This window comes from Copadichromis virginalis, linkage group LG18 (assembly GCF_057382275.1).
Source record: "Copadichromis virginalis isolate Kocher_CV1m ecotype Utaka linkage group LG18, C_Virginalis_male_GT1.1, whole genome shotgun sequence".
NCBI lineage: Eukaryota > Metazoa > Chordata > Actinopteri > Cichliformes > Cichlidae > Copadichromis > Copadichromis virginalis.
The window spans coordinates 21,413,756-21,441,590 of record NC_140635.1 but is presented as its reverse complement, the minus strand read 5'-3'; the positions used below and the strand labels follow the sequence as shown (position 1 = coordinate 21,441,590).

Here is a 27,835-nt window from a genome sequence, read left to right as displayed (position 1 = left end):
TTATTTTACACTTTCAGTACAATATGGAACATTTTAACCCCTCTGATGGACTTCACATTTAAAGGTTTAACCATTAGATATTTGGCCTGTATTTTAAAGCTCTTTTAGTTTAATAATTAAGCATTATAGTGTTAAAATGAACCCAAAGCTGCTTCAGCAACTGGACTCTGGACAAAGAGAGATGAGCATGAAAGCCAAGCTCATTTATGTTTCACCCATGGTCACGAGTTTTGGGTAGTGACTAAAAGAATGAGATTATAGATACAAGCAGTGGAAATCAGCTTCCTCCAAAGAAAGGCTGGGGTCAGCCTCAGAGACGGGAAAGGAGTTTGGCCTTTCGGGAGGAGCTTGCTATGGCTCTGGGTCATCGAAATGACCCAGTTAAGGTGATTCGGGCATCTTAACCCCCACCGGAAGAGCTGGAGGAGGTGACTGCTGCCCCCACAACCTAAATCCAGATAAGAGGCAGAAAATGCATAGAGGCATGGAGGCACAGACGAAGGATGGATGGATTAGTAGTATTTAACTGTGACCCTATATCATGTCAACATCTGTAAGGTTTGACAGAACAACAGTTCAATAAACAGCATTAAGGTCATAGTAATGCCAGCTTTCTAGTTTTTCGTACGCCTATGCCAAAGTTGATACATGGCTATATGTGTGGGTAATACGGCATAGTCACTGTTTGTATTTCTAAGTGCTAATTTGATGCCATTTTCCCCTGGAAAGGGGTTATATTTTTTCCTCATTTTAAAAAAGAAAGTAAAAACTAAACAGGCATCTTGAGTGACATCTGATGCAAGACGCTGTTCTTTAAAAGCTTCGAGTTATGCATATCCTGGAGGAGCCAACTCCAAAATCAGCCAACACTGATGACACCCGTGGTGGTGTTTTCATGTTGTATTTTGAAAAGTGAAGAGCACAAAAAAGACTGTACAAGGCACAATATACTATAAATATCTTTAGTTTTTATTGCAATCATATAGAATTAAAATGTTTGTAAACCTTACTGGTCTATTGCCCTATTTTTAGTTAGGTTTGTTTGGAAGCTTATGATATGTTTTATTATCTTTTTTAAGAGCAAAATTGGAGATCTACTTTTACTACAAAATTTTAAAAAAAAAAAGACTAACTATAAGCTAACAGCAACACCATGGCTATGGATATAATTATCTTGACAGTCTTCTCATGATGCAAAACATTTTTTTGATCTCACAATGAGGGAGATCCCCTCCTGTGGGCGTACAGCAGAGCTTCACGTTTTAAGATACATTCCTAGATTTGAGCAGATTGCGTAATGCTACATTAGAGACAAGTAGGCAATTTCACTTATAAGTCCCGGTGTGTGTGTGTCCGATGGAAAATTTGCACCAATTTGTATTGGGTAGGAATTACAGTGTTATACAGCTAACTTATAACTACATACAACAGGGTGTTACATGCTAAACAAATCTACACAGCTGCTAGCTCCAGACTCACATTTAATGAGAGATGTCTGAGTTTTTTGACTCATTTTCCAACTGTCAGACAACTGATTTACAACATGATATTTACACCGTAGCTGTTTATTGTGTAGTAAGTGTTTATCCTTTAATGTTAAATCACTTCAATCAAATTTTCATGACCAATTATATAATTATTTCAGCAATCACTACAGTTATTCTAATCACGCAGATACTGCTGTGAGACGCCGTCTTTCCGAAGTTTTGCTGCTGATCAATAAGCGGATTTAACTTCACACAAAAGACTGCTCATCTGGATTCACCGCAGGAGCCTCGGAATCCAGCCGAGGTTCGGGAATAGTATCTCTCTCTCTGCTTGTGTTCTTTTTCAGTCCTGCCTTTTCTTCATGTTCACCTTTCGTCTATTAATCCCTGTCTTTCATGCCAACAGGAATGGGCAGATTAAGGCTGGAAAAGTATTCACACGGCACGCAAACCCTTTGCACCCTTGCTATTTATCCCCCTCTCTAACCTACACTCAGAAAACGTCTGTGAGGATGTGTGCAATGTACGCGAGCTGCTATGGGATTCCACGTAGGTGCCCGACGTGTGTGGGTGATGCAGTGCTTTGCAACATAGAAAAGTATACAGTGAATGATCCTTCAATACTTCCTGTGATCCTGTTAAACTCAATGCTCAACACCCACACACACACACACACACACACACACACACACACACACACACGCACCTTTGTATTTCCATCATTTTACAAAATCTTAAACTACATCATAAACTGTAATTTATAGATTTATGGGGGGCTTTTGTTCCTTTGACAACGGAAGCTAATCTCGATAGTGTAACTGCATCAACAGTACACACACCATCAAACACACTTATTGTATACATACAATCTTCTGTCTTCTCCGTCTCCCTCCTTCTCGCTGTTTTATCTCTCTCTCCCTCACACACACACATACGCCACCACAGCTTTGCCTCTGTTTTTTCTTTTTTCTGTGAGTTTGCAAAAAGGATATGCGACACCTGTTAAGAACAGACCTGTTTGTCTTTGACACAGTCTTAATGGAGTTAGCTTTTAATTCCTTTCACTCTCCCCTGTCATTATCGTGCTTACTTCATCTGTGGGCACAGCTAAACCCGACCACCTACAAAATTGCACACGCGCACACTCAAGCTGCAGTTTTACTCTTGCTGTGCCTTTATGGGACTTCTACTGCAAAGCAAGCAGTCTTTCACAGATGATGGGCAAAGACTGGCAGCATCTAATAAAATGGTATTAGACTGTCCAATCTGTCCAATTATTTTAGGACCGATCCCTCTGCATTCGTTGTCATTGCAGATGGCTTGAGATATGGACTGCACAAGAAGACAGTGGACCACTCTCTCTCTCTCTCTGGTCACTTTCACATGTTTGTTCAGCTACAGATGTCCACAAGTTTGTGCAGACATTTCTTTTTTTCCCTCGAGTGGTGCTGGTGCTATTTTCACCAACCATTAGTGTTTTTGCACTCAGCAGACAGGTGAAGCAAAGATAGTGTTACTCAGGTTGACAACAGCTCCTTACGTGACTGTAAGTGAAATAAAAGCTGACAATACCAACGAAGGCTAGCTCTGGCCAGAGGATTAGAAGATCTGCTAATAATAATACAGCTCCATCCCTCAACAAGAAGAACAGGACGGCCAGCCTGACACAGTACACCTCCTGCCTTTTTTTTCTAAGATTACCTCAGTGCTTTCACGGGGCTTGTGAATAACAGGTATACCCTGTCATTTAAATCTGCAGACACACACACCATGACAAAACAGGAAAGGTGCACATGTTTTCAGTCTTCAGTGTGTGTGGCCACAGAGCAACACAAGGAACAAAGGTCATAAAAACATCCACTAAAAATGTCCCCCCCCACCCCACCCCACACACACACACACACACACACACAAAATAAAAAATCTATATTTGGGTATGAAGATGACCCACATGTCCAAAGTAAGAGTGAACTACAACTAGAAATACAACATAAATAGACTATAATGCCAGGAAGTCACACAACGCTTAGTTACTGTTGCTAATTACACAGCTCAGTGAAATCATCTGGTGCTGTCTTAGATGGTTGCCTACTCATGATCTATAGCACGTGTGTGTTCTACAATCCTCGATGAATGACTTACTCAGACGACTAAGACCGAATGGTAGTTTTCTGTCTGTGTTTTTTGTTTTGTTTTTTGCATCATGTGTCAAGCCAATGCAAGACAGAGCAACATTTAATTAACATTTATAATTGTGCCTTGAAGGCTGCCTCGATTTAGTGGCAGCTTCATCCGCAGCTGATTATGTCGCAATGATGAGGTTAATGGTGCTGGATATTTGGCTGCTTGGCAAACAGTAAACACGAGGATGCCGCAGGGCCTGCGTTGCTACTGGTAACCCCGTATTCGCATGTGAATGAGTAGGGTCTGTATGAACGTGTAAATGGTAAATGATCTTGCATAGTTCTTTTAGCTACATTCTGCAAAAGGTTTTACACCATGTTTCTCGTTCACACTCAGCCACGCACACACACACACACATACCAATGGATGGGAAAGCACTTGCCTTCCTGCCATTGGGAATAACCTGGGGTTTAGTGTCTAGCACATTCTGTGGGGTCATGTACTCACTCGCCAACCCAGTGATTAGCGGACCTAAGTTGCAAATGCCCGTGTGTGTACTTGGACATCTTGGTATAACGTTCTCCTGACAGAGCCACGTGACCTATTTAGTGCAGCCTACTTACATCTTTCCATTATGACAATGATTCACCTTTAGAGTTGCTGTGCACAACTTCAGCTCCAGTTTGGTGTCAGTAAGTACTTTGGAATTGTGCTATATTTAAAATCACAACCTCCACCAGACTGCCATGGCACACTGAGTCATACTGCAAGTCACAGGCTAGTTAGTGACTTTGTGTGTTACTCTGCTGCTCTGTTAGATAGATAGCACAAAGATACCACAGACAGAGATACCACAAAGTTGTTGAGCCTCTCATTTGGAGCAAACTGAGCTACAGCCTTTCAAACAGAGAATCGGGGGTTGAGTACCAGTCAAAATGCACACTTGGAAAGGCACATTTCAACCCACCCCACTGCTTCATCAACCACACTTGACTTTCTGCCAGTATTACTGTAAAAGTCACTGCCCTCCTTTCCTTATTTCTGTCTACTATGCTGTCCTGCCTTTTCCTTCCTTGTTCCATCTTTTTCTCAGTTCTTCAGTTTGAGTTCTTCTTCAAAAAACCGCACGAATGAAATAACTGAACTGTACAATCGGGGTCGCATTTCAAATAGTCTACAACGCAGGAAAGCGTTCATTAGGACAGAGCACCAAGCAGCTTTTTACAGTGGCCATGCAGTTGAGAAATGGAACTGGTAGAGCAAAGACAAACCTGCAATCACATAAAGAATCAGAGAGTCACCCAGAGACCTGAAAGCCATTAACTCTGGTGGTGGCTAGAAGGAATGGGGTCTGCAATGGCCTATTTCTGTAGGCTCTATATCTCATCAGAGGCTCTCACCCTAGACTTCATGTTGTGTGATTTATTTGGCCTTAAAGTCCTTCTTTAAGAAAAAAAAATTAGCTGTGTGCAAGTATGTGCATGTGTACGCCTGGATGTGCAAGTCTGCCTCATCTATGTCTTCCATCACCCAAAGGCCTTGAGCCAGTTGCCATGGAGATGGGACACAGGTGTTTCAGTGGCTCCCCAGACACCTGTGATGTCATCATGGAACAGGAAGAAGAAATGGTTTCCGCTTAAAATTCCTCTCGTATGCAGGTTTCTTAATCTTTGCCACAACGGCTTACAAGTTTAGGCCAACGAGGATCTGGGTCACCAATCTGTGGCATGGCACTGAGTTTGTTTCACAAAAGTTCACTGACTGACCAATCTAGGGTAGCTGTTACTGAATATATATATATATATATATATATATATATATATATATATATATATATATATATATATATATATATATATACATATACATATACACAGACACACAATGTTTTTTGCCAGGCAGGTGCACTCACAAAAGCAAATACAGTGCTGACAACACAAGAGGCTGTTGGTGATGGCACCAAGTGATGTGCACAAAAGGGCCACTAAATATCAGTGGGTGGTCAGGAGGAGGACAAGCCTTAAATCAATGTCTGCTAAATAATTTGAGTAGATTAAGCAGGCTATTCATTAACAAAATAATTAAAGACTCCCGTGCAATATCATTATCTCCATAGTGTTTTTTATGCAAAAGAATTTGTGATTAGCACCTTAATTCCTTTTCTCGCGATGACCTCTCTCGCTACACATGCACCGAGGTGGCTGAGGCACTTGGAAAAAATGGGAAACATCAGGTCTTAGGTCTCAACTCTGAGAGGAAATGAGCTGCAGCGTCCACCAATCACTTTAGATAATGGAGAGATTTATTAGAACGAGGCTGCCGCTGCTGCTGTGCCAACCCTAATTAATTTTCCTCTGCGTGTGAGAGAGCGGGAAAGAAGGAGAGCGAGGCTGAGAATGGAAAAAAGGAAAGAAAAAAATGGAATTAAGCGCAAATATATGCAAACAAAATTATGTGTTTTTCCAAACACGGCCACACAGGTAGGGATTTGTTACAGTGAAAGCAACAGGTTTCAAAATGCCTCGTGCGCCCTTCGTTTTGAAACGCTCTTAAACTTATAGATCAGACAGCCAAGCCCAGCCAGAGGGCCTAGGCCAAATAGGCCTCCTCTCTGTCAACTTCACCACTAATTAGAATGTTTACATGGGGCCACATATGTCTGTGTGCAAGTTTAAAGGATTCCTAAAGGAGCAGAAAAAAAGTTTGAATAAGTGAAGTGGTCCTGCTTTTGCCGAACCTTTGCAATTACCATAATGGGACTCAATTTGCATGTTTTAGGCCTATGACGGCATCCTTTTCCTAACAGGGATGCTGAGCTACAGTCTTAGTTCTTCCTAGCAAGGGTTAGAGTGACTATCAATTCTATTTTAGCACTATGATTCACATTTACTTCTCTCCGTAAACATCATGAACAGAGTTTTAGAAAGTATGCAAACTAGAGATGGACCGATCCAATATTAAGTATCGGTATCAGTACCAATACTGACGTAAATTACTGGATCGGATATCGGAGAGAAATTTAAAAAAAAGGATCCGATCCATTAAATATCAAAAAAGCACCTCACAAAACTTGCGACACGCCGTAACTCAGCTCATAACTGTAGCACGTTGGAGCAGTGTGCTCACGTGATAGAGCGGCTGTGTGTATTTGTAGCCTCGCTACCAAACCAGCATTTCATCTCCAAGGAAGTTATCCCAGAGAGAAGTAAAGCAAGTGTGTAAGTTCATCTCTGAATGTTTGTAAAGCATTCCCGCGTTAAGCTTAACAACCGATATATGGAGCGACTGCCTCTTCTCTCTCCCTCCCTCTCCTGCTGCTACTTCAATCCTGAAACTGATCAATGATCAGCTTTTCTGTTGCGAGTCCGTGTCTCTTCTTTGTTTTTGGCCCACTTTGCACCAGAAAGAGGAAACCAGCGGCTGAACAACAGCAGCACATTTAAGCTTGATAATCTGTTGTTAGAATTTATTTAATATTACTTTCTAGATCAGGATCTTTTTCTACGCAGCTGACGGCTGGTAACTGTGCAGGGGCGGATCTAGCAAAGTTTAGCCAGGGGGACTGATAGGGCATGAACAGGGAAAAGGGGGCACAAAGACATACTTTTCTTTCTTATTCTCATTTAAAATGTCTAGCTTTTAATAAATAATTATCTGAATCTTACACCCAAAGTTTTAATCTGATGTAAAATGCATAGAAGTCCTTTACTGTATATAGTAACTGTTAAGTCTAATATACCCTAGTAAGCTATAGTACTTTTTCCTTTGGGAAGGTACCATCTGTGCAGTCTGCAATTCTGTTGAAGAAAGATGTTGAATCTATTTAATTATTCTTGAAAAATAATTTATTTCTGTGCATTTTTTTTCACACTGCATCAAATTAAAGTTGATTACGTCAATTAAGCATCATGAGGTGGAGGGTGGGGGGTGGTTCCCTATTATTTTTTTTTTGGGAGTTTGCAACTCTATTAGTTAGGTTGCTTAATATTTCTGCTAAGTACTCTTTAAAATACCAGAATAGGAAGGATGGAGCAGGTTTAAGTTTATTAGATTGATCAGTATTGCTGAACTATGAAATATTTTGGGTGCAGTGTATTTTTTTACATACAGGTATAACAGAATAGCTTTAGTGTTGTTGTTTATTTAAACTTGAGTATGAACTTATACAAAATGCAGCAAGATATTAAAAAAACAGTTTTATTGATTAAAAAAACACTATATGGGATTCATATCGGTATCGGCAGATATCCAAATTTATGATATCGGTATCGGACATAAAAAAGTGGTATCGTGCCATCTCTAATCCAAACTCAAAGACACCTTTATTTTTAATACCCGGAAAGTGGAGGTTTATCAAGATGTGATGATCAAGTGGCTCATATACTCAACTAGTCTGCTGCCCATACTGCCATTATAACAGCAATTGACAATAACAATGCCTCACATCCTCTTTGCAAAATCACTGCCCCCAGTTCTTTTGTCATATCAGTCTTAAATCCTGCCAACCAGCTTTAGCTCTTCCTTTCCCCTCCCCATAACACGTCACTATTTTAATCTCTTACACATTCTATGGGCCTCACAGCAGAGTGATGGGTAACAGGATGGGAACATGTTGCTCACTCACAAAATGTTTTAACATGTAATCACAATGACTCCAGATGGGCACCGGGCCAACACGTTTGTTTTATTTGCAATTATGGCTCTGTCTTAACAAAATATCTGTCAGCAGCGGCTGCTGATGTCTCTGTCAGCGCGCAAGGGAAATTTATGTACGTGAAACATTAGCAGCCATAACTTGTGTGGAGATACTTCCAAGCGCTCATCATGTTTTATTATGAGTCCGCGCATGCATGTGTGTGTCTCTGTGAGTGATTGTTTTTTGATGCTGCGCTAACGCCTCGCCATACATCTTCGGAAAGACAGGGTGACTGGGCCGGCCCTCCCTCTAGATGGTGGTGTGGTGTAAATCAGAGTTGATTTGGCTTGGTGCCACAGATGTGTCAGCTCTCAGTGTCCAACAGGGTTCCAGCGAATAGGAGAGAATGTCAGTGACATCACACGGCATAGATCTTCCAAAAGGATATAGTATCCCCCTCTGCCTTTTGAAGACAGACTCCACGAGACAGACTTTTCGCTAGTGCCCCCTGCATGTCCCTACTATGGATTTGCGGCAACACAATGTCATCTCTCTTCCCCTCAAATAGGCCTGTCAGAGTATTTCCACTGGATCAAAAGCCCAGATGGCTACAGTCAGCAGGAGAGAGAGACAGAGAGAGGGAAAGCCTCCAGAATAAAACTGGAATGGAATCAGATGACATGAAATATACCGGGTTTAAAATCTCACTGTGCTGCAAAAACACAGACACAGATCTACATTTGTTCTGTCAAACTGATAAAGCTGGAGATTGTGAGAAAACACATAAAGAACAGAGCAATTAAGAGCATGTTTTCCTTCAAACCATACCTGCTATCCTCATGTTACAGTTGTTTTTTTTCCATAAGGAAGCATCATGCTGGTGCAATTTCTCTGTGATTGTGTGCCTGTGCACGCTTGTTGCCATGTCTGCTCGCTGTGTGTAATTTCTCCAGCAACCATGACAGAGGAGAAACTGTACAAAGTGTTCAGCGACAAAGCATTGTGTGCTCATGCTGCTGTTCCCTTCCTGCCTCTGCAGCAGGGACAAGCAGATTGATGCTACGGCAGCAGAACACTATTCCGCCGGCATGTCAGGTCACTGGTTGCACTCTGTGCCTCGGGAGAGAGCGCACAAACACGGCTTTCTGTTTTTCTACGCCCTCGTCTACCTCGTTCACTTTCACCTCTTTTCTCCGCTGGCTCGTCTTCCTCCCCCAAGTTGAGTTTTACAAAGTGCCACCTGTTATCACTAACTTTTTACTGCCTGCAGACTCGGTGAGTTTTCTCCTGTGACTAACCTCTCCGAACATAACACAGACTAGGACAGACAGCAAGGGCGCTTTGTATCAAGCCAGAAGGTAAACAGTGGAGACAAAAGCACTGTAGAAGTCTATTAGCATCATTGATACCAGCGCCGCAAGAGCTACGCGATTTCAAGGAACAAAGGATGCGCGCATGAAAAGAATAAAACGCTATAATACGAGAAACGCAAATGAACAAACATGCTCACACACGTCAACATCAGGGACGTCGCACAACATCTGAGATCAGCCTCAGTCAGATTAGATCTACTTGAATTAGCATGAAAATCCAACTAGCAGACAGCGATAGAGGCGAGATTCCTCTGTGCACGAGAAAAAGATGAGCGTGGCAGCCCACAAGAGAAAGAGAAAAGGGCAGCAGATTGGGATGTAACCAGATATGTTGATATTTGTATTCCCAGTGCTGCTGTGGCTCAGTTTTGTAATTTACTTACCAGGACAAGGCAGCGTGCCTAAAAAACATGAACACACTTTGAGCAACAGTATGAACAACGGGGATATTAAAAAGATAGGATGAAGACGAGATGGAGGCGAGAATAAATTGGGAGGGGAGGAAAAAATGAGACATGGGAACTCATTAACTTCTCTTTAATAAAGCCCGAGTCACACGGGGACCCTTTTATTCCTTTATCTATCCAGTCACTCACACACACACGAGCCAAACAATAAACTATACTGCCACATTGATCACCTCCAGATTACTACTCAGGTGGTGATTATAACCTCAGCTCCATTAAAAATCACTAACCCAAAAGAACTTCATTAATGATGGCATGTCCCCGACCTGTGTTACTGCAAATCGTGTAGCTCTGACAATAACCTCTCCAATACTTTACTCCAAGATCAAGACTCTGCTGTAAACATTCATGCTCAATATAACTATACTATAAAGAAAGCAAATATTTTAAATAACAGCACAAACTCTTCAAGAGACTCGATAGCTGCAAGGAGAAGAATAAAATATTTTTTTCTTGCTCTTCCTTGCAGCAAGCATCTTCGGCACGAGCTTTTCCACGATAAACATTAATCCTGGCACTAGGCCCAGGCCCGGATTCCCTTTTGTCATTACTGCTTGTGGGATAAGTTCACTCAGATACTGAGGTGCAGAAGTGGGACTCGGATGGCTGTATCCTCTACAGAGAAGGAAAGCAGGAATTGAAGCTTTAAAGCGTTCTCCATATCTGAACATCCATGCCTTCCCTTGGGGCCAGACAGCAAGGCTAATTTAAGAAGCGTGGGCCCAGTCAGCTGTCACTAGCATCCGCACTCATTGTCACACACAAACCCGCATGTAGGCACATTTATGCAAAAAACAAATAAATAAATAAAACTCATAGTGCACACATGCACTTGACTCAACACAAAGCTAATTACATAAATGTAGGCAACTGTCAAAAGTCATCATCTGTGAGTACAAAGCCAACCAACATGTTACACAACCTGGCAGTCTACTGTGTGGATGATGGGAGAAAGAAACGCAGGCAGACGAAGCACAAGAGGAATTGATTGGCTGACTAGCAACAATATGAAAGACGAAAAACAAACAATGACAATGTCTACTTAAAGTGGACCCTATAATAATAGTAATAATAAAAATATAGGCAGTGTGCAAAACTAATTGGTTATATATGTTTGATTATTTTTTTATAAAGCTTTTAAGTGGTCAACATGTGAAAAATTTGTACATTTTTGAGATCGTTTGAGTTTTTTTCTTGTTCACTCAGTTAGGATCACCCACTTTGGACCAGAGATTTCACCACATTTCTCACTTGTTTCGCCATTGACCTTTGATTTGGGACATTGACTACATGTAAATCTTAGCTACGAAAGAGTCTAATGTCAGTCAAAAGAAAACAAGTCATCTGGTAGCTTTGATCATTATGCAAAAACACAAACAAATCACCAGGTATCACGAGAGAGAGAAACAGACAAAGGAATAGACATGATTTCTTTTTCCTCTGGTTTATTTCTCAAATGTTCATATTAGAGATGGACCGATCCGATATTACCTATCGGTATCGGTCCGATACTGACCTAAATTACTGGATCGGATATCGGAGAAAAATAAAAAATGTAATCCGATCCATTAAATATCACGAAAGCACCTCACAAAACTTGCAACACGCCGTAACTCACCTCAGAACGTTAGCACTCGGAGCAGTATGCATCACGTGATAGAGCGGCTGTGGCATGCGGGACCTGTCGGTGGTCTGGATAGCATGTGGAGCTTCGCTAGCAACCTGGCATTTCATCTCCGACAAAGTTATCCCGAGAGAAGTAAAGCAAGTGTGTAAGTCCATCTCTGAATGTTTGTAAAGCATTCCTGCGTTAAGCTTAACAAGCGATATATGGAGCGACTGCTTCTTCTTGCTGCTACTTCAATCATGAAACTGCTTAACGATCAGCTGATCGGCTTTTCTGTTGCGAGTCTGTCTCTTTTGTTTGTTTTTGGCCCACTTTGCACCAGAAAGAGGAAACCAGCGGCTGAACAACAGCAGCACGTTTAAGCTTGATAAGCTGTTGTTAGAATTTATTTAATATTACTTTCTACACCAGGATCTTTTTCTACAGCTGACGGCTGGTAACTGTGCAGGGGCGGATCTAGCAAAGTTTAGCCAGGGGGGCCGATAGGGCATTAACAGGGAAAAGGGGGCACAAAGACATACTTTTCTTTCTTATTCTCATTTAAAATGTCGCGCTTTTAATAAATAATTATCCAAATCTTACACCCAAAGTTTTAATCTGATGTAAAAGGAATAGAAGTCAATTACTGTATATAGTAACTATTAACTCATTCACTGCCATTGACGTCTATAGCCGTCAATTGCAGTGTATGAGTCAATGGGTTTAACTCATTCACTGCCAATGGCTGGCAGTGAATGAGTTAAGTCTAATATATATACCCTAGTAAGCTATAGTACTTTTTCCTTTGGGAAGGTACTATCTGTGCAGTCTGCAATTTTGTTGAAGAAAGATGTTGAATCTATTTAATATTTCTTGAAAAATAATTGATTTCTGTGCATTTTTTTTCACACTGCATCAAATTAAGGTTGATTACGTCAATTAAGCATCATGAGGTGGAACGTGAGGGGTGGTTCCCTATTTTTTATTTATTTATTTTTGTTGCTGGGAGTTGGAACCCTATTAGTTAGGTTGCTTAATATTTACGCTAAGTACTCTTTAAAATACCAGAATAGGGAGGATGGTGTAGGTTTAAGTTTATTAGATTGATCAGTATTGCTGAACTATGAAATATTTTTTTTTGCATACAGGTATAACAGAATAGCTTTAGTGTAGTTGTTGTTTTAAACTTGAGTATGAACTTATACAAAATGCAGCAAGATATTTAAAAAACAGTTTTGTTGATTAAAAAACACTATATCGGATTCATATCGGTATCGGCAGATATCCAAATTTATGATATCGGTATCGGTATCGGACATAAAAAAGTGGTATCGTGCCATCTCTAGTTCATATCCAGCTGTTCCATGATCAAGAGAGATTTCACAGCTACAACATCCAATTGCCAGTCTCTTGGGTCAGTTACAGCCCACCCTATCAAATTCCCTGTCCATGTCAATGAGCTTCTGACCATTTTGTGCCACATCAGCCCTTCACCAGAAACATCAAAGGGACTTTCAAACTTGGATCAAATAATTCTAATAAACAAGTTGCAATGGTTGCTACCTGAAGAGTCCAGTCAGAAACAGTGCAATGCAATTTCTCAATAACTGTATGCAGGAATTCATTTCCCCCAAGATACTGTATGACATTCCAAAAACAGATTTCCATCTCATTGTCATGGTGTGCACCATCGCTCATTCACTCCGATGATACAACTTAGGGGTTTGGCACTGAAATATATTAACATTTTAGAATACATTAGCATACCCAAAGGGACCTGCGGTAACATTGATTACAAATAACTGCCTGCATTTAGATGCTGTTCTGTCTCTGATCACATGCAATATGCCTTTCACTGCATCTTGCCCTTCCTCCCACACACACATTGTCATGGTGAGGCAGTCTCACCACCTGCTGTGAAGCAGGTGCCGTGATTTTATGCTCCCTTTCCCCACGCATGGCAGCACACATGCAGGCACATGCGTGTGCATGTGCATACGTGTCTTCAAAGACTGAGCTGTGAAGCAGAGGTGACAGGTCTCTGGTTCCATGCCACCCTCAGCAAATTCAGCGCTAATTGCACTCCCTCACTGTTAGAGAGCAACAGGGATCCAACATGAGCTACATGCGGACCCCAAGATAGAGTCATCTCCTTGGCAATGTGGGAAGAGAAAACAACCAAGGGGTGTTCACCTTGATATATGAGCCATTTGAACAAAATTCATGAGCAAAATAACCAAGGCTTTAATTCCACCGTGTATTCAGCTTCAACTCATGAACTTGCATTTGGCAGCCGGCCACGGGCACATGGAGAAGTTGGGGTTGTTAGTATGACAGCTGATTAGAGAGACGAGAGATTTGAGTGTGACACCTCTAATGATCTCTTCATCTGATTGACAGGTTAGGCAAGAATCCAATTCACACATCTCACTTCATCACAGAACGTGGTGGACACACAGCAAAGAAGGTCAGCATGTCACACACACACACACACACACACACACATATAACCCATACACACTGTTCCACTGAATGTTAGAGAAAAGACTATTTGCCTCCATAAATCCCTCCTGTGGCTTCCAGAATATTCCGCTATTATGTTGGCCCTAGCAGGGCTATTTCCTCCCCCAGTTAGCCTGTCATCAGGAGCATTGTACTGTATTGTCTGCGAGCGAGCCTAAATGGGACCTTTTCAGGGGTATTTTCAGGTACTTTCATGGAAGAATGGAGCGGATATTCATATCACATTTCAGTTTTTCTATTGCTGAGCAAATACAGTTTTGGACAATAACAACTCCCTCTAACGCACACACACACAAACAGACACCAGTACTTCCTTCGCTGACCCAAACGAACAAGTCAAGCACATTCCTGCTCCCAGCGATTTCCTCCATCTTTTCCCAACAGACAGGATCCCATTACAAGTCCCTGGCTTTTATCTCACTCGAAGGCAGCAGCAAACACTGTTGTACACATTGCAACGTGAAAATCCCAAACATATCCACAATGCACAACCATTTCCAAAATTGTTCTTGAAAAATTTGATTACTCCAGGCTACTAAACAAGAGCCAAATGATCAGTTCTTTTTTTTTTCTTAAAAGAGCTGGCACGCTGCAGCAGGCTCTGCTAATTGAACTCACACAGATCCATGTCGTGATTATTGGCAATTATCTGTCAATTAGCAATGTGCTGATGTCACTGCGATGTGAAAGGCAGCGCAATCAGGAGCTGTTAGCATAGAAATGGTCCTCCATATCAATGACCCGATCTACTCTCCACCTGAGATGGGAGCACACCGTACAACCGCACGTCCATGTGTGTTACAAATCTCCAGTGTAGCTGTAGCAATTACAGCATGATTTCAGCTTGCCAGTACAATTTCATATCTACAATGCTCAGGAGTTTGGGGGACATTCTAGGGTACATATAGCCTACCACTCGAAATGACCTTGACTGAAACCCACTTAACCCCTTCCTCAACAGCCCAATTATGGCCCAATTACCACCACTGGTGCCCCATTTCTTTGAGGCACATTTAGTCTAACAGGAATACTCACATAATGTTCTAGAATTTTGACAAATGTCCCATTGAAGGTAATATTAAATAAAAAAATACTCCCTAAAAGCGGCCGTGGGCTTATAATTTTAATGGCTTGTACTATTTAACCTATAAATGCCCGCGTGGTGGCAAAATGTCCAACTTTAGGACGTTTTTCAGCAGGGGACAAACCTTTTGTTTGCCCCTTTAAATGTTTAAAACAAACACAAAGGGACACACAGGAGATGACAAATCATCCTAGTATCCAAAAAACACAGCCAATCCATCACACAGCCACTCAGCTCTCAAATAAACAAAGGACGCTTACGACATCTGTCATTCCCTCCCCATGCTTTGATCCATGATATGATCGCAATGCCATACATCCTGGACGATTCACAATCAATCTGTACAGCCAAGACAACAGAAAGAGAAAGGACGCTTCTTGCTTGCGCGTCATCTTTTCTGCTTCTTTTTTCCGCCCTTTTTCTTTCTCTCTTTCTTTTTTTTAGATGCATTATCTGTCCGTCAGACCATCCATCATGCTCTTCCTTTTAGAAGCTGCTAAAGGATGTTTATCAAAGAGTTCAAAGAGATTCACAGAGCATTGCATGAACCACAAATTGATTACAAAAAACCAGAAAGTGCAGAAATGTAAGTCACTCTCCAGGCTCCTTTTAAATTTTCAGCCATCAGTAATAACAGAAAAAAGGTGTCCACTTCGGGCCAATCATTGGCAGGTGTCTGAAAAACATTTTACACAAGCTTGAATTTCCTCGCACAAATACGCACACAAGACACACAGTGACCTTGTCAGGAGTTATAACCATCACGCGAAGAGAGCAATACACATCTGTGCCTCTCTGTTGCACCTCGGGTAAAGCAAGTTCACATATCAAGTGGCTTCCTTAAGTGCCAAATGAATGGTGGGCTGCTGGATTATTTGAGACATGAAAGCATTTTCTTGGGTCAGGCATTTTCTTTTCAAACTTTCAAACTAAACCTGGCTTTCTTTACAAAGAGATGAGTCATCAACGGTCACATATTCACCAACAAACACACAGACAAAAAAAATTTGCTATGATTTGATCAGGTGGAAAGAAGAACTATGAACATGAGTCTGCAAATCGTAACAGCCTAAGATACTCACGCACTGCTTTTTAAAAAAAGGAAGTACTTTCCCTATTTTCCCTAACCTGTTTAGTGTTGTCTGAGGAAAGAAGGACTAAAGCTTTCGTGAGGAGAACAAAAGCCTGGGAGACTGTAACACACCCCTGCATGACTCTACTAAGCTAACTGCTTTTTGTCTAGACATCCGCTTTATAATCAGTATTACTTAGTCAATATTGTCATTAAGACACGTTGGAACATGATATACCCACTTGAAATATATAGTTGGGACAAACTCAGCAACGTGATTCATTCAAACTCAAGTACTCTAATGAAGAAACGATACCAGTTGCAGGTAAAATTCTTCTCACACAAAGCGAAACCTCCTTCTGTTTAACAAGTACTGACAAACACACCAACAAACACATAAAAATGAAACTAGATTTTTTCTTAAACTGACCATTCCACCATGAAGTTGTGTGATGGATCATATTGGAGATGATGCTGGCGTTAGAATAGGCACCGCACATAAAACAGAAGTATGCATGCTCTATGCAATTCCCCAACCTGCAGATTTTTGCTATTCCAACCCTGAAAATATAGTCATGACACAGATCTAGATTTATAATTTCAATTGCTGTTATAAGCACGACTTAAAAAGCGTATATACAATAACACAAATGGATTTAACCTATTGATTAGTAAACACAAGTGGTCAGATAACAGCTGAACTATATAAATTAATAACATTTTATAGGTTCTTTTTTTTCTTTTTCAGGTCTTCCAAGTTGTTTTTCTATTTGTTAAACCATTCACAGGACCAGTATGGGAAAGTCTTGGGCCACCACTCATTTCTTTATAGTTTGCTTCCAAGGATTGGGGCATTCTTGTAACTTGTAAAGCAGCCTTGAGCAATAGTTCTGCAAGCTTTCTGAAGCTCTTTCAAGGTTTATCTTTGGAAACTGGCTGCCTTTTCACTCATTTCTCTGTCCAGTCCTTGCACTTGACCATTTTGAGAGGAACGTTTTGTTTGTTAAGCCTCTTAACGCTGACCTATAAATTATTCAAGAATAAATAAATACACCAGTCTCAATAGATGAACAAGTATGGTGTCTAAACACAGCAGGCCAATTTTAACTTGTATTTTTAGGCATTTTATTACCAGCAGCCTGCCACAAAAACACATAATTTCTTCCCATTTCTTTAGTTCAATCAATAGAAAATGCCAACGATAACACAGTTTGACAAGCATAAAATAGTATTTGTGCAACAACAAGGCAATTCCCAAAGAGCTATTAGTCGAAATCTTGGCACGTGATATGTGCAGCGTCCTTAAAAAAACAGATTAAACTGGACAAGTGGTGGACAAAAGAGGGACTGTCAGACCTCAAAGACAATCTACAGCAGATGGACAACATCTGAAAGTCATGTATTTAAGAAATGTAAATCATGATGATGTTTGCACACATTTCAATAAATTACTCCACCTAGTTCTTATTTTGCTTGCAAAAGTTAAAGAAATGAGGTGTGACGCAAGTCATTTTCATAGTACTGACATTGGCTTAGGTAAAAAAAAGAAAGAAAAATAATAAAGAAAAATCTTGAAAATACTTTTATACGCCTACTGACTATATCATAACTATGTTATAACCTTAATCAGTCTTCATCAATTTTCACTGTTAAGTCTCTGCCCCAGTTTTTTCTAACTGTGTGTCTGTCTTGGGTTTGGTCAATGATTGCATCTGCCTTAAAATGTATGTTGTTTTTGTTTTGTGGATGTTTTGATGAATAAAACAGTTTTTTGGTGTGTTTGAATGTGTATGTTTTCTTTTTTTAATTACACGATCTTAACTAAGTGATCCCTAGAACAGACACACAAACTACATCTGACAATTTGTACAGCACAAACACACACATGCACATCATGCACATCCTCCCTAATTAGGCCTTTACAAATCATTCAGCATTACTGAACTTGTTCTGTAGCAAAGCTCTAACACTGTGCTGGAGGGCTGTTTAGGGAATTTGGTGGAATTTTTTATTTTTTTAAATAATATCCAATCGACATCTTAAATGTCAAGAATGTATCTTTTGGTTTTAACTGAGCTTCCTCTAAAATCGGTGTGACATAGTTGTAAAACACCAGGAAAACCGCTCTACAATTACATTCAGCTTGGCTTAGTAGGAACATTTATCATCTTGACACGTCATCAGCTGAGTGCAGCACGGCCGGAGTGGAAAAATGAGCACATCTGTTCATTCACGTCCACATCCCACTTTACGTTATTTAAAACTACCTGACTGTGTACCATATGTGTACAGTATATTCAGGCAGTTCATCTCCCCAGCTCTCAGAAATGGACCGACTCCGCCCAGACATCAGTGTCAATCTGCTGAGTGGGTGTCTAACAGTGTGTAAAGCTCACATCAAAGGCATGCCGCTTTAAATGCAGAAAGCAGGGAATGAGGAGGAAGAGAACAATTGAAGAGGGGCATGAATTTATACCGTTCACTGAGCCCCAATAGAGGTTTGGGAAAAGAGTGATTTACTGAGTCTGCTAACTAGCTGAATCAAGACATTCTTCAGAAATTTCAACTGCAATTGTAACAACTAAGCTTGCACTAACAGCAAATACACAAACTAGTCTGGCTAACAGCAACAATAAAACCTCTCTACATCAGAGTTGTTGTTTTTTTTCCATTTTTTTAAAATCACAATCCCCATAGAGAGCTAAGGAGACGTACTCTCATAAAAATGACATGTAGCCATACGCACTCTAAAGGCTGGATGTGCTTAAGGGTTAGCAGCCAGAACCACCAGCCTCCTCATTAGCACAAATAAGATTGTAGGCAGATACAGGCTTATCATTTGCTCCCTCTCTGTCTCTTCGTCCCTCGTCGCCTCTGTTCTCTTGCACAAATGAGTCCTAATCCTTGTCCTCTAGCTCGCCGCTAACAAAAACAATACCACACAGAGCTGTCAAAGGAGAGCGCAGAGGAAGGAACACAGCAACACTCTCTGTGAAATATATATCATCTCCTGCAGGGTTAAAAGTGTAAGTTGAGGACGTTTGGTTTTGAATTGAACTCGGGATGCGTCTCATTTAAATTAGTCCCTTTGGTCCTGGAAGGTCAGCAATATAGACTCGAATTAACTTGGCTATCAAACCAAACATAAACATGGCAAGCTAAGGAAAGAAAAATCTCACTAATAAATGAAGAAATACCAGTGTGTGTGTTTCTCTTCAGTCTTTTGGCCGCAGTGGTTTGGATCCAAGTAGGTGTGATCCTAAGTTTGAAGTTAGCTGGATGAGGTGTGATGTCAAGGGATTTGTGACCCCACAGATGATGTCACTGTGTTTTTTTCTCAGAAATGATGTCAAATGAAGTTAAGTGTCAAGGATGCCGTCCTGATCAAAGATCCCACAGTTTAACAGCTGCATGTGACGCAGAAAGTAAGGCAGCAATCAACAGACATTCACAGGCTTCTGATTCCTTCTTCTCTCTGCCAAAATGAAAACAGAACTCCACACCCAAACAAACCACCTTTGGCTTTGTTTCACTTAGGAAATGCTCCTCACACCCTGTCAGTTTCCTTAGTTGTACTCTAGCCAGCCAGCCCGCTGCCGGTAGATCGAGATACTGTCCGCTCATTTCCCCATTACCCTCTATGCTTCAAATCAATAGTTAATTACCTCCAGAAATGCTCTTTTCTTCTCCAGCTAGAAAAGTGGACAGCACAGGGCAGGCTGAAATTTGCCTGGCAGAGAGATTCAGTGTTATGCAGGGTGAAAACTGTCCTCCCACCACTGCTACTTATTGGCCCATCAGTGTCCCTCTTGGAAGCTGGCATTCCATTTTGCACTGCGCAGGCACTTCATTTTTCTCCACCACTACTTTCATTTCTCTTGCTAATGGGACACAAATACAGACACACAAATATTCGTGCACAATTTCTCTGACACTCTCTTGCCACGAAGCCAATGTTTAATAAGAGATTACATTTATGGTGAGGAGAAGGGCAGGCGAATAGTGAAATATGTCCACATGTCCTGAACCTGGGAGAAGCTCTGGCACTTACTCATTAATAATGGGACAGGCCTCAGGCCCAGGCCCTTAGCTCTCAGTCTCTGCTCATTTCCTTTCCACACATCAAAGCTATGCATGTCGTTGTGTATGTGTGCGCTGCGAGGCTCTCGCACATTTACAACTGTACTTGTGTGTGTGAGAGAGCTTGTCAGTCCCTATGAGAAACAGCCTGTAGAGGAGCCGGCTTTTATTTAATCAGAAGTGGAGCAGCTTCCACCACCAACCGTAATTTCAGCCCTATTAACGTTCTGCCTTTAATTCCTCTGAGCGCTGGAGACACAGCATCCGCTGGGCTGCTAATTCACTTTAAATGCAAAAGTCCCACAGTTTTATAAAATTCCTGTATGGTGGCAGCTTCATATATTGCACATCTAAACTTCTGCAGCAAGGGATTTGCTGAATAAACACAGTGTGTAGTTATCAAGCATGTACTCTTAGCTGATATTCTTATCAGTTTGATTGTAGACTTTAAAAGAGACGTTTCAAGTTTCCCACGCATTGGAAGTCACAAAAACACTGATTCACTACGTGTTCTTGCACCACTCCCTTCCTACTTGTCGCCCTTAAGCCTTAGATTTTGGGCTTAAAAGTCATATTAATTCATTCTGGGCCAGACTTAAAAATAGATCTCATTATAACAATCATAAATGAAGCTCTTTCTGCCTGCACGCCTACAACCCCAACAGTCTCGCTCCTCTCTTTCTGCCAATGCTGTGCCTGTTACATCTTCAGGACGACAGGCTCATGTTTCACTTTCCCTATAATGCTTTATAAATGCATCTGTTTTTAACCAAAAACGTCTGCGGGGGGAAGGGGGAAAGATGGGGGGAAAAAACTGGGGAGAAGAAGGGAGAAATAGCCAGTTTTTCAAAGGCTGTTAGGTTTGGGAAATAAGAGTTTACAGACGGGAGTGTACCCTGCGCTTACAACCACAAAAAACAAATCTACAGCCAAAATGCAACTAAGAAGGCTAAAATGCTGTGTAAAATAAAAACAGAGTGAAATAACTGGCAAATTATTCAGGTGGAAGTAGCACACTTCATTGCAAAACATGCTGGAATATATATTTCTACTTAAAATACCCACGCCATCCGAATTAATACTCCCACAGCCAGAGATGGTGCCTTTTGTACTTTGCACTTTGGCTGCCAATAAAAAAAAATAAAAAAACAATACTCTGATCATAATCAATATTAAAATTCTTTTTTTAACAGGATCAATATCAACAGTGATGCACACTTCACCCTTTTTGAAAAGGTCAGTGAAGCTCTCACTTCAACAATACCGAATTATCAAAGAGTGAGATTAAAGAGATCAGAAATGTTAACCTGGCCGATGCACACGTCAACGTTACCTGTTTAACTATTAGCATTTACCTGACAGCCACATTAGCCATGTGTTACTGTGAAAGTAGCGGCGCGTTGCTATGGCTAATGCTAAAATGGTGACATGAAAGGTGAAGCTAGGTGATAAATGGTATCCGTCGTGCTCGTCTGTAGACAGAGGTTTAATATAACTACACAGTTATTTATGTCTAAAAAAGTATATTTCCTAAAGTCTACTGGGAAATAGAAAGAAAGGGGTCTATCTTAACAACTTTATTTGATCAGCAATAAAAACATGGTGCCATATGTCTTTTTTTTTTTTTTTTTGCACTATTAACAGGCTCTTAAAGGTTGCACCCTCATATTAAATTCATAAGAACAATCTAACAGGCAAGAAGAACTTCTGAAAAAGTCAGTAACAAGCATTTTGGTCCTGGGTTGACTCTGAGTTGGTGAGGAGAAGCTGAAATGGACAAGCTTAAGGGACCATGGGATGGAGGAGAGGTGGTTGAAATGGTGCTTTAAGTATAACAGCCTCAGGAGCAAGGCTGCGTGAACACTGGGAAATAAGACTCGGTGATCAATGCTTTTTCTTCTCACCTCTCAGCTCAACAGATATTGAAGAGGCTCCCCTTTCCTGCTGACTGAACAACTGTCACCCAATCTGTAGGACAGGTGATAATGGAGAGGAAAAAAGGCCTCTGAGACTGAAAAAAAGAATTAGAAAAAGCACATTTTTCACACTACCATCCATGAGTGGTGGAGAAGCTGGGTCACTGCAGCCAATCAATAACCTGCATTGCCATTTTCCTATACTAGGTGTGGCTTGGAGGGTTCTCTCAAAGTTTGTGCTCTTGTGCACATCAAGTCTAATCACTGAGCGCGCTGCGTGCTTCTCTCCCTGTTGTGTGCTCACCATTTGAGCGATCTGGCTTCACCAGCAAACAGATGACTCACACAGTTTGAGGTTGAACTGTGTCACGAGCGTCACCGCTTTCACTCCTGTGCTCTAATGCGTTTCGTATGTTGCTGATGCAGTGGGTCTGCTTATCCCCGAGATCGCACAGATAAGGCCGTAGCTCTCGTCCCACAGTCGGCCACCTGCTCAGATAAGGGCCAAGCACGAAGCAAGACGGGTAGGAACCTAACACTGCTGATAGCATCGCCGCGGTAAATCTCTGGGCTCGGAAATGCGTGGACGACACTGGAAAACAGCGTCGTAAAGAACATGAGATATCCACGATGCAAGTCCCATTTCAGTAATTAAAATGGACCGGGATGCAGAGGAGACGCTTGCAATACAGCGCATAGTGCTTTATTTCTCTCTTTCTATGCTCTACCTTGACAGAACTCATTCTCACACTGGGGAGGGGGGCTGTGCACAAAAAATGTGCACATGCATAAGCTCCCAACCTGCATCCACCATCTGGCCATCCCATGGCTCAGATGTCTCTGGGGTAAGGTGAACTCTGAGGGGTGCTCTCTGTGGATGTCACGTGTACGTGGGCTTTGAGGGAAGACAGTGAGAAAGGAAGCAGAGACGCAGAGAATGAGGAGGAGGAAGTGAAACACATTTTGAAAATGTGGGAAACCCTTCACAGAATGTTCCTCGCACTGCGTGCGCTGGAAGTGTTATAGTTTCACAGGAAAAGAAGCACTTTTGCAGGACTGCAGGTACACAAGCTGCACGTAGGGGGTTTGCACTGGGGGTCGTCATAGCTCAGTAAGCTGAGTAAGCTATGTAAGCGAACCTTAACAACAAGTCGTCTTTTCACTGTGGGCAAAATAAAGCCTCTATTATGGGATGAGGCCATGTCTGCTGCCCCTGCCAGCTATAATGTGTTTTAGAGCTATACTCACAACATGGGGACCCAAACGCACAATACACACATGGCTGTAAAAAACAAGGGAGAAATTGAATTCTACTTCAGGTGGTCCCAGGTCAGCAGTAGCGCCTGCGGCTAAAATACACACGTCAGCCCCTCACACAAATAATGCTTTATGTCTTTTTACACTTACCACATCAACCCACGAGCCTCGGTTCAGCTTTAATTCCTTTGTTATTTTTGTCTAATAATATGAAATGAGAGAGCAGAGGAAAAGAGCAATCTTGCATTAAAATCCATTAGAGACTCAACAGGATTCTTTTTGCAGGCTGGCTCCTCTGCACAGCTGGTGAGCGCGCACAACTTACACACTGAACAGTAGAACATTTTTAACTCTGCTGTCACAAAGTATGAGCTCGGTTTTCAATGCAAGGTTTAAAGGGTGGGAGACGACAGAGGAAAGCTTGCTGAATTATCTGCACAACATGGGGAGAAGCAACAGGTCATCCACAGTGTAGTACCCCTGGAGGTGAGTCAGTGTGTTGCTCAAGGACACTTCAACAGAGCGGTTACTTACACTGAGACAAGCGTACGAACGTAAGCTTCTATACTCTCTCCTCTGACCTCTAATCAACCACACCACCACTGCTTAACTTAGCTGACCTGCATAACCTACAACTATCGATTAAGCGATCATAATTGCTATTTATTCAGGAGTCTACAATACATTCTCTTCCATCGTTTGAGGATGATGCATCACCATAGTGCAGCGCAGCTACTTAGCACAGCATCCTGGGGGACTGGTTACAGCACATTACTAACATTCTCTTATCATACTCATACTGAATAAAACTGCTGTTTTACAATGCTGCGCCATGGCTCAGACATCTACTGTATGTCAGATCCCTGATATAGCAGGGTGCTCGTTTACTTTCTTAGCCCGGTTCGTTTACAGTCATCTCATTTGTAAAACATGCATACCGTATCTTTTCTGAAACTCGCTGACCTCTCTCTTTCTGTCTCGCTCATCGTTTTATCTCATTCGGTCTCTGTCTATCTTCCGCTGCTGTTTCATCCTCCCTTCGCTCCACTCCAGCTTTCTCCACCACCACATTCTGGGCCGGTAAATGAGCGGGCTTATCTGGGCCTAATTGGTTTAAGGGCAAACATAAATAAGCAGTGGCTTTCTAAGCAAAGCAGTATTACTGCTGCTGTTGGCAAGTAGTGCATGCATACCAGAGAGACAGTGAGCTGAAGAAGCGATGAGAGAGATGAGAGCGGAACCGGGAGATGAGGGAAGAAAACTAGGAACAACAGAGTAGGGTAGACAAACGAGGAAAAGAGGAGAGCTGTGAAGAAAAGTGAAGATAATAAGGAGAAGTCTTTTTTTCACTGCTACCATACAGAGCCCTGTCTTCACACTTAACTGTTATAACCTTCTGCTCTGGTTCTGACCGCCTCTCTGCACCTTTTCAATAGCTCGCCAGTGAATGTGTTTCTGTAAGTTGATATTTTGCCTTGATGTGTGGTGTAGTATTTATGCTGCAGCTGGAGTTTAAATCCACCTTCGAGACAAATAGACTGGTACTTATATAGTACTTTTGTATTCAATTTGAATACTCAAAGCACTTTTTTTACAACAACCCTCATTCACCCGCTTTAAACTAACGCTCACACATTCACACTGCGGCAGATTCATCGGGTACACTACAGGAATTGAACCACCGTCCGTCAACCACCTGATATGATGACGCAAGCCACTCGTCCTCCTGAGCCACAGCCTACCGCCCATGCAATCACACTTGGAGTACTTCTTCCTTATAATTTTCATCCCACAGTTCATCAGTACGTGGTCTTGAGGGTCTGAATCGATGATGTAATTGTTGTTTACTACGACCATATGCGTAAGGTCAAATAAACCATTCAATTCATCACAATCAGCCTTCTATATGGTCGTGGCTCTAAAGTTACACGGATACCCCGACACCCGCCGCATACAAACAGATCCCTGACACTTTGTGATTATCAGCAGATTTGGACTAATCAGATTAAGGGTGACAGGATAGGCAGGGATAATGTGATCAATGGCCCCCGCTCAATCCCTCTCGCTTTCTCTCTCTCGCACACACAGACAAAAAAAATGAAAGAGCAACAGATTGGAGTTCAGATCAGCAAAGATTTTAACCTTCCCATGGGGCAACCTCCTTTCAATTAGCATCAAAAAACAAGGAAATCGCTTTCATCCTTGTTACTGAGGTAACCCAGGGGCCATCTCCCTGCCCATCTGCTTCAGTCCCATCCCGTTTTTTTTTTTTCAAAGCAGAAATCCCACACCTCTTTCCAAGCAGGGAAATTTTTTTCCTCCCTCTCATCCTCCACTCATCTCTCCAAAATTACATTTCTTGCTGTCATTTCACACAGGGTAAACATTTGAACCTCAGAATATCCATTCTTGCAGAGGTAGCAATTTGGGCCTGGGCTTGGTATCCATATCAGTGTCGAAATCTGATGAGCACAAACAAGAAAGCCACCGCCAAATTATAGAGTACCGCCAGAGCTGGGGACAGCCCAGGAGGAGAGTTGTAAACGATTAAAGAGAAAACCTGTGTGTGAGAAAACACATTTTAACTGTGCTTTTAATTTACTTGTTTGTGGGAGTGGATACAGACAGCCAAGGGGAAGCCGGTGTGCTTTAGTGTATGTTATATTAGAAAGAGGCTGCTACTGTACAATAACACGAGAGAAGACACTATATATCCACCATGCCTCTGGGCTATCCGTGCAGCAGATAATGTCGCAGGCAGCAGCCTAGTGTCCGGTCCCTGGGGTCCCACAGCGGAAATGAAAAACATGTTTAACTGATGATATTGGTGATATTGGCTACCACTCTACTGACACCAACGCTTGTCCAGATGACTGTGAGAGGGAACAGAAAGGAAACAGGAGCAGATGCGGACACAGATAGTGAAGGAGGAAAGGAGATGCACGAAGAGAAGAAAAAAAATCAGGGCATAGTCGACAGAAAGGGAGAGGCTATTTTTTGTAGTTGCTTTCCAGTTGTAAAAAGACGTAATGCAATCCAGCATAAAGTGCATCTTGGGAAACTTCCCATCAACACAGTCTAATAGAGTTTGCCTCGCCAATTCAAAGTGCCACAGAACAATGCACGGTGGATTTTCGTTGTAGTAATTTAGTTTAATTTAAAAAAAAAAAAGGAAAATAAATGCGAGCGCTTGCATCCCCCTGAGAAAACACTACTTAGGGGGGAAAAGGAAATATAAGAAAATAACATAAATAATAACGGAGGCTTCTGCTGGCTTGCACTTATGTATAGAATAAAGATAAACAGTCACTGATAAACTATCACACGCTGCTGTGAACGCATTTTAATCATGCAACGTCTCGTTCTTCACAAGTACGAGTTACACGAGCGGAGCCGGAGGATGCTGCTCTGAAATAACTGGATGCCCACAGCGACCCACGTGCATGGCATCGCTCTGCATGCCACGGACGCAGCGCTGCCTCACACAGAACCTTGCATGCATCCCCCACATTACAAAGCGCCCCTCGGAGAGAGTCATGTCCACATATACGGCAAGTATTAGTCCCAATTTCTTATTTACCTTCCATCGCAGAGGATGTGATGACCAGCACGCATAAGAGCGCAAACAAATCCACTGTCATGGCAGAAGGGTAGTCTCCACAGCCTGTCCCCCAAATAACCAAGACGCACGGGGCGCGTCAAAAAGAATCCCAGTTGTCAGAGCGGTACTCCAGCAGATAGCCTCTGTTGTGTGTCACATTTCAAGCCGTAGTAAACAATGTGTGACAATCAGTGCGAGGAAGGAGCGAAGTGTAGCGAGCAAGGGGGTGCGAGGCAGGGAGGGGGTGTAGGTGGAGTAGGTGGGGGAGACCCGACATTGCCTGCTCACAGCCCCATTAGAGGGCCGGGGCCAATCACCGACTGGTAGCTGAAACTCACTAACCAATCGGTAACCCGGCGCTCCTCCCACCGCACATTGTCAAAACACAAAACTTTTCCTTGACCTATTTGAAGCGGTATCCGCTACAGTGAAGGGAAATAACGCCACCAGTCGGCTCAGAGCTGCACCTACAAGTCAAGCAAACCTAGAGTCGAGCTTACCCCGTAAAGCTTGACTCTGACTGTGAGAACCACTTGCTCTGCAGCCCATCCACCTTTGGTTCAAAGTATCATTTCATCAGTCTCTTAAAAATCACAGCTGATTTCATTT

At 42.0% G+C, this 27,835-nt stretch overlaps 1 protein-coding gene across 2 annotated transcripts in view; it reads right to left on the bottom strand.

Annotated features, from left to right (window-relative positions):
• The window catches only part of ephb1 (EPH receptor B1), a 175,396-nt gene extending 147,889 nt beyond the window's left edge, over positions 1 to 27,507 (bottom strand). For both annotated transcript variants that reach the window (XM_085439564.1, XM_085439565.1), the window contains exon 1: positions 27,206 to 27,507. In XM_085439564.1, the coding sequence (XP_085295690.1) occupies positions 27,206 to 27,266 (61 nt within the window). In that variant the 5' untranslated portion in view covers positions 27,267 to 27,507. The remainder of the gene's footprint in view (positions 1 to 27,205) is intronic.
• Positions 27,508 to 27,835: the final 328 nt, after the last annotated feature.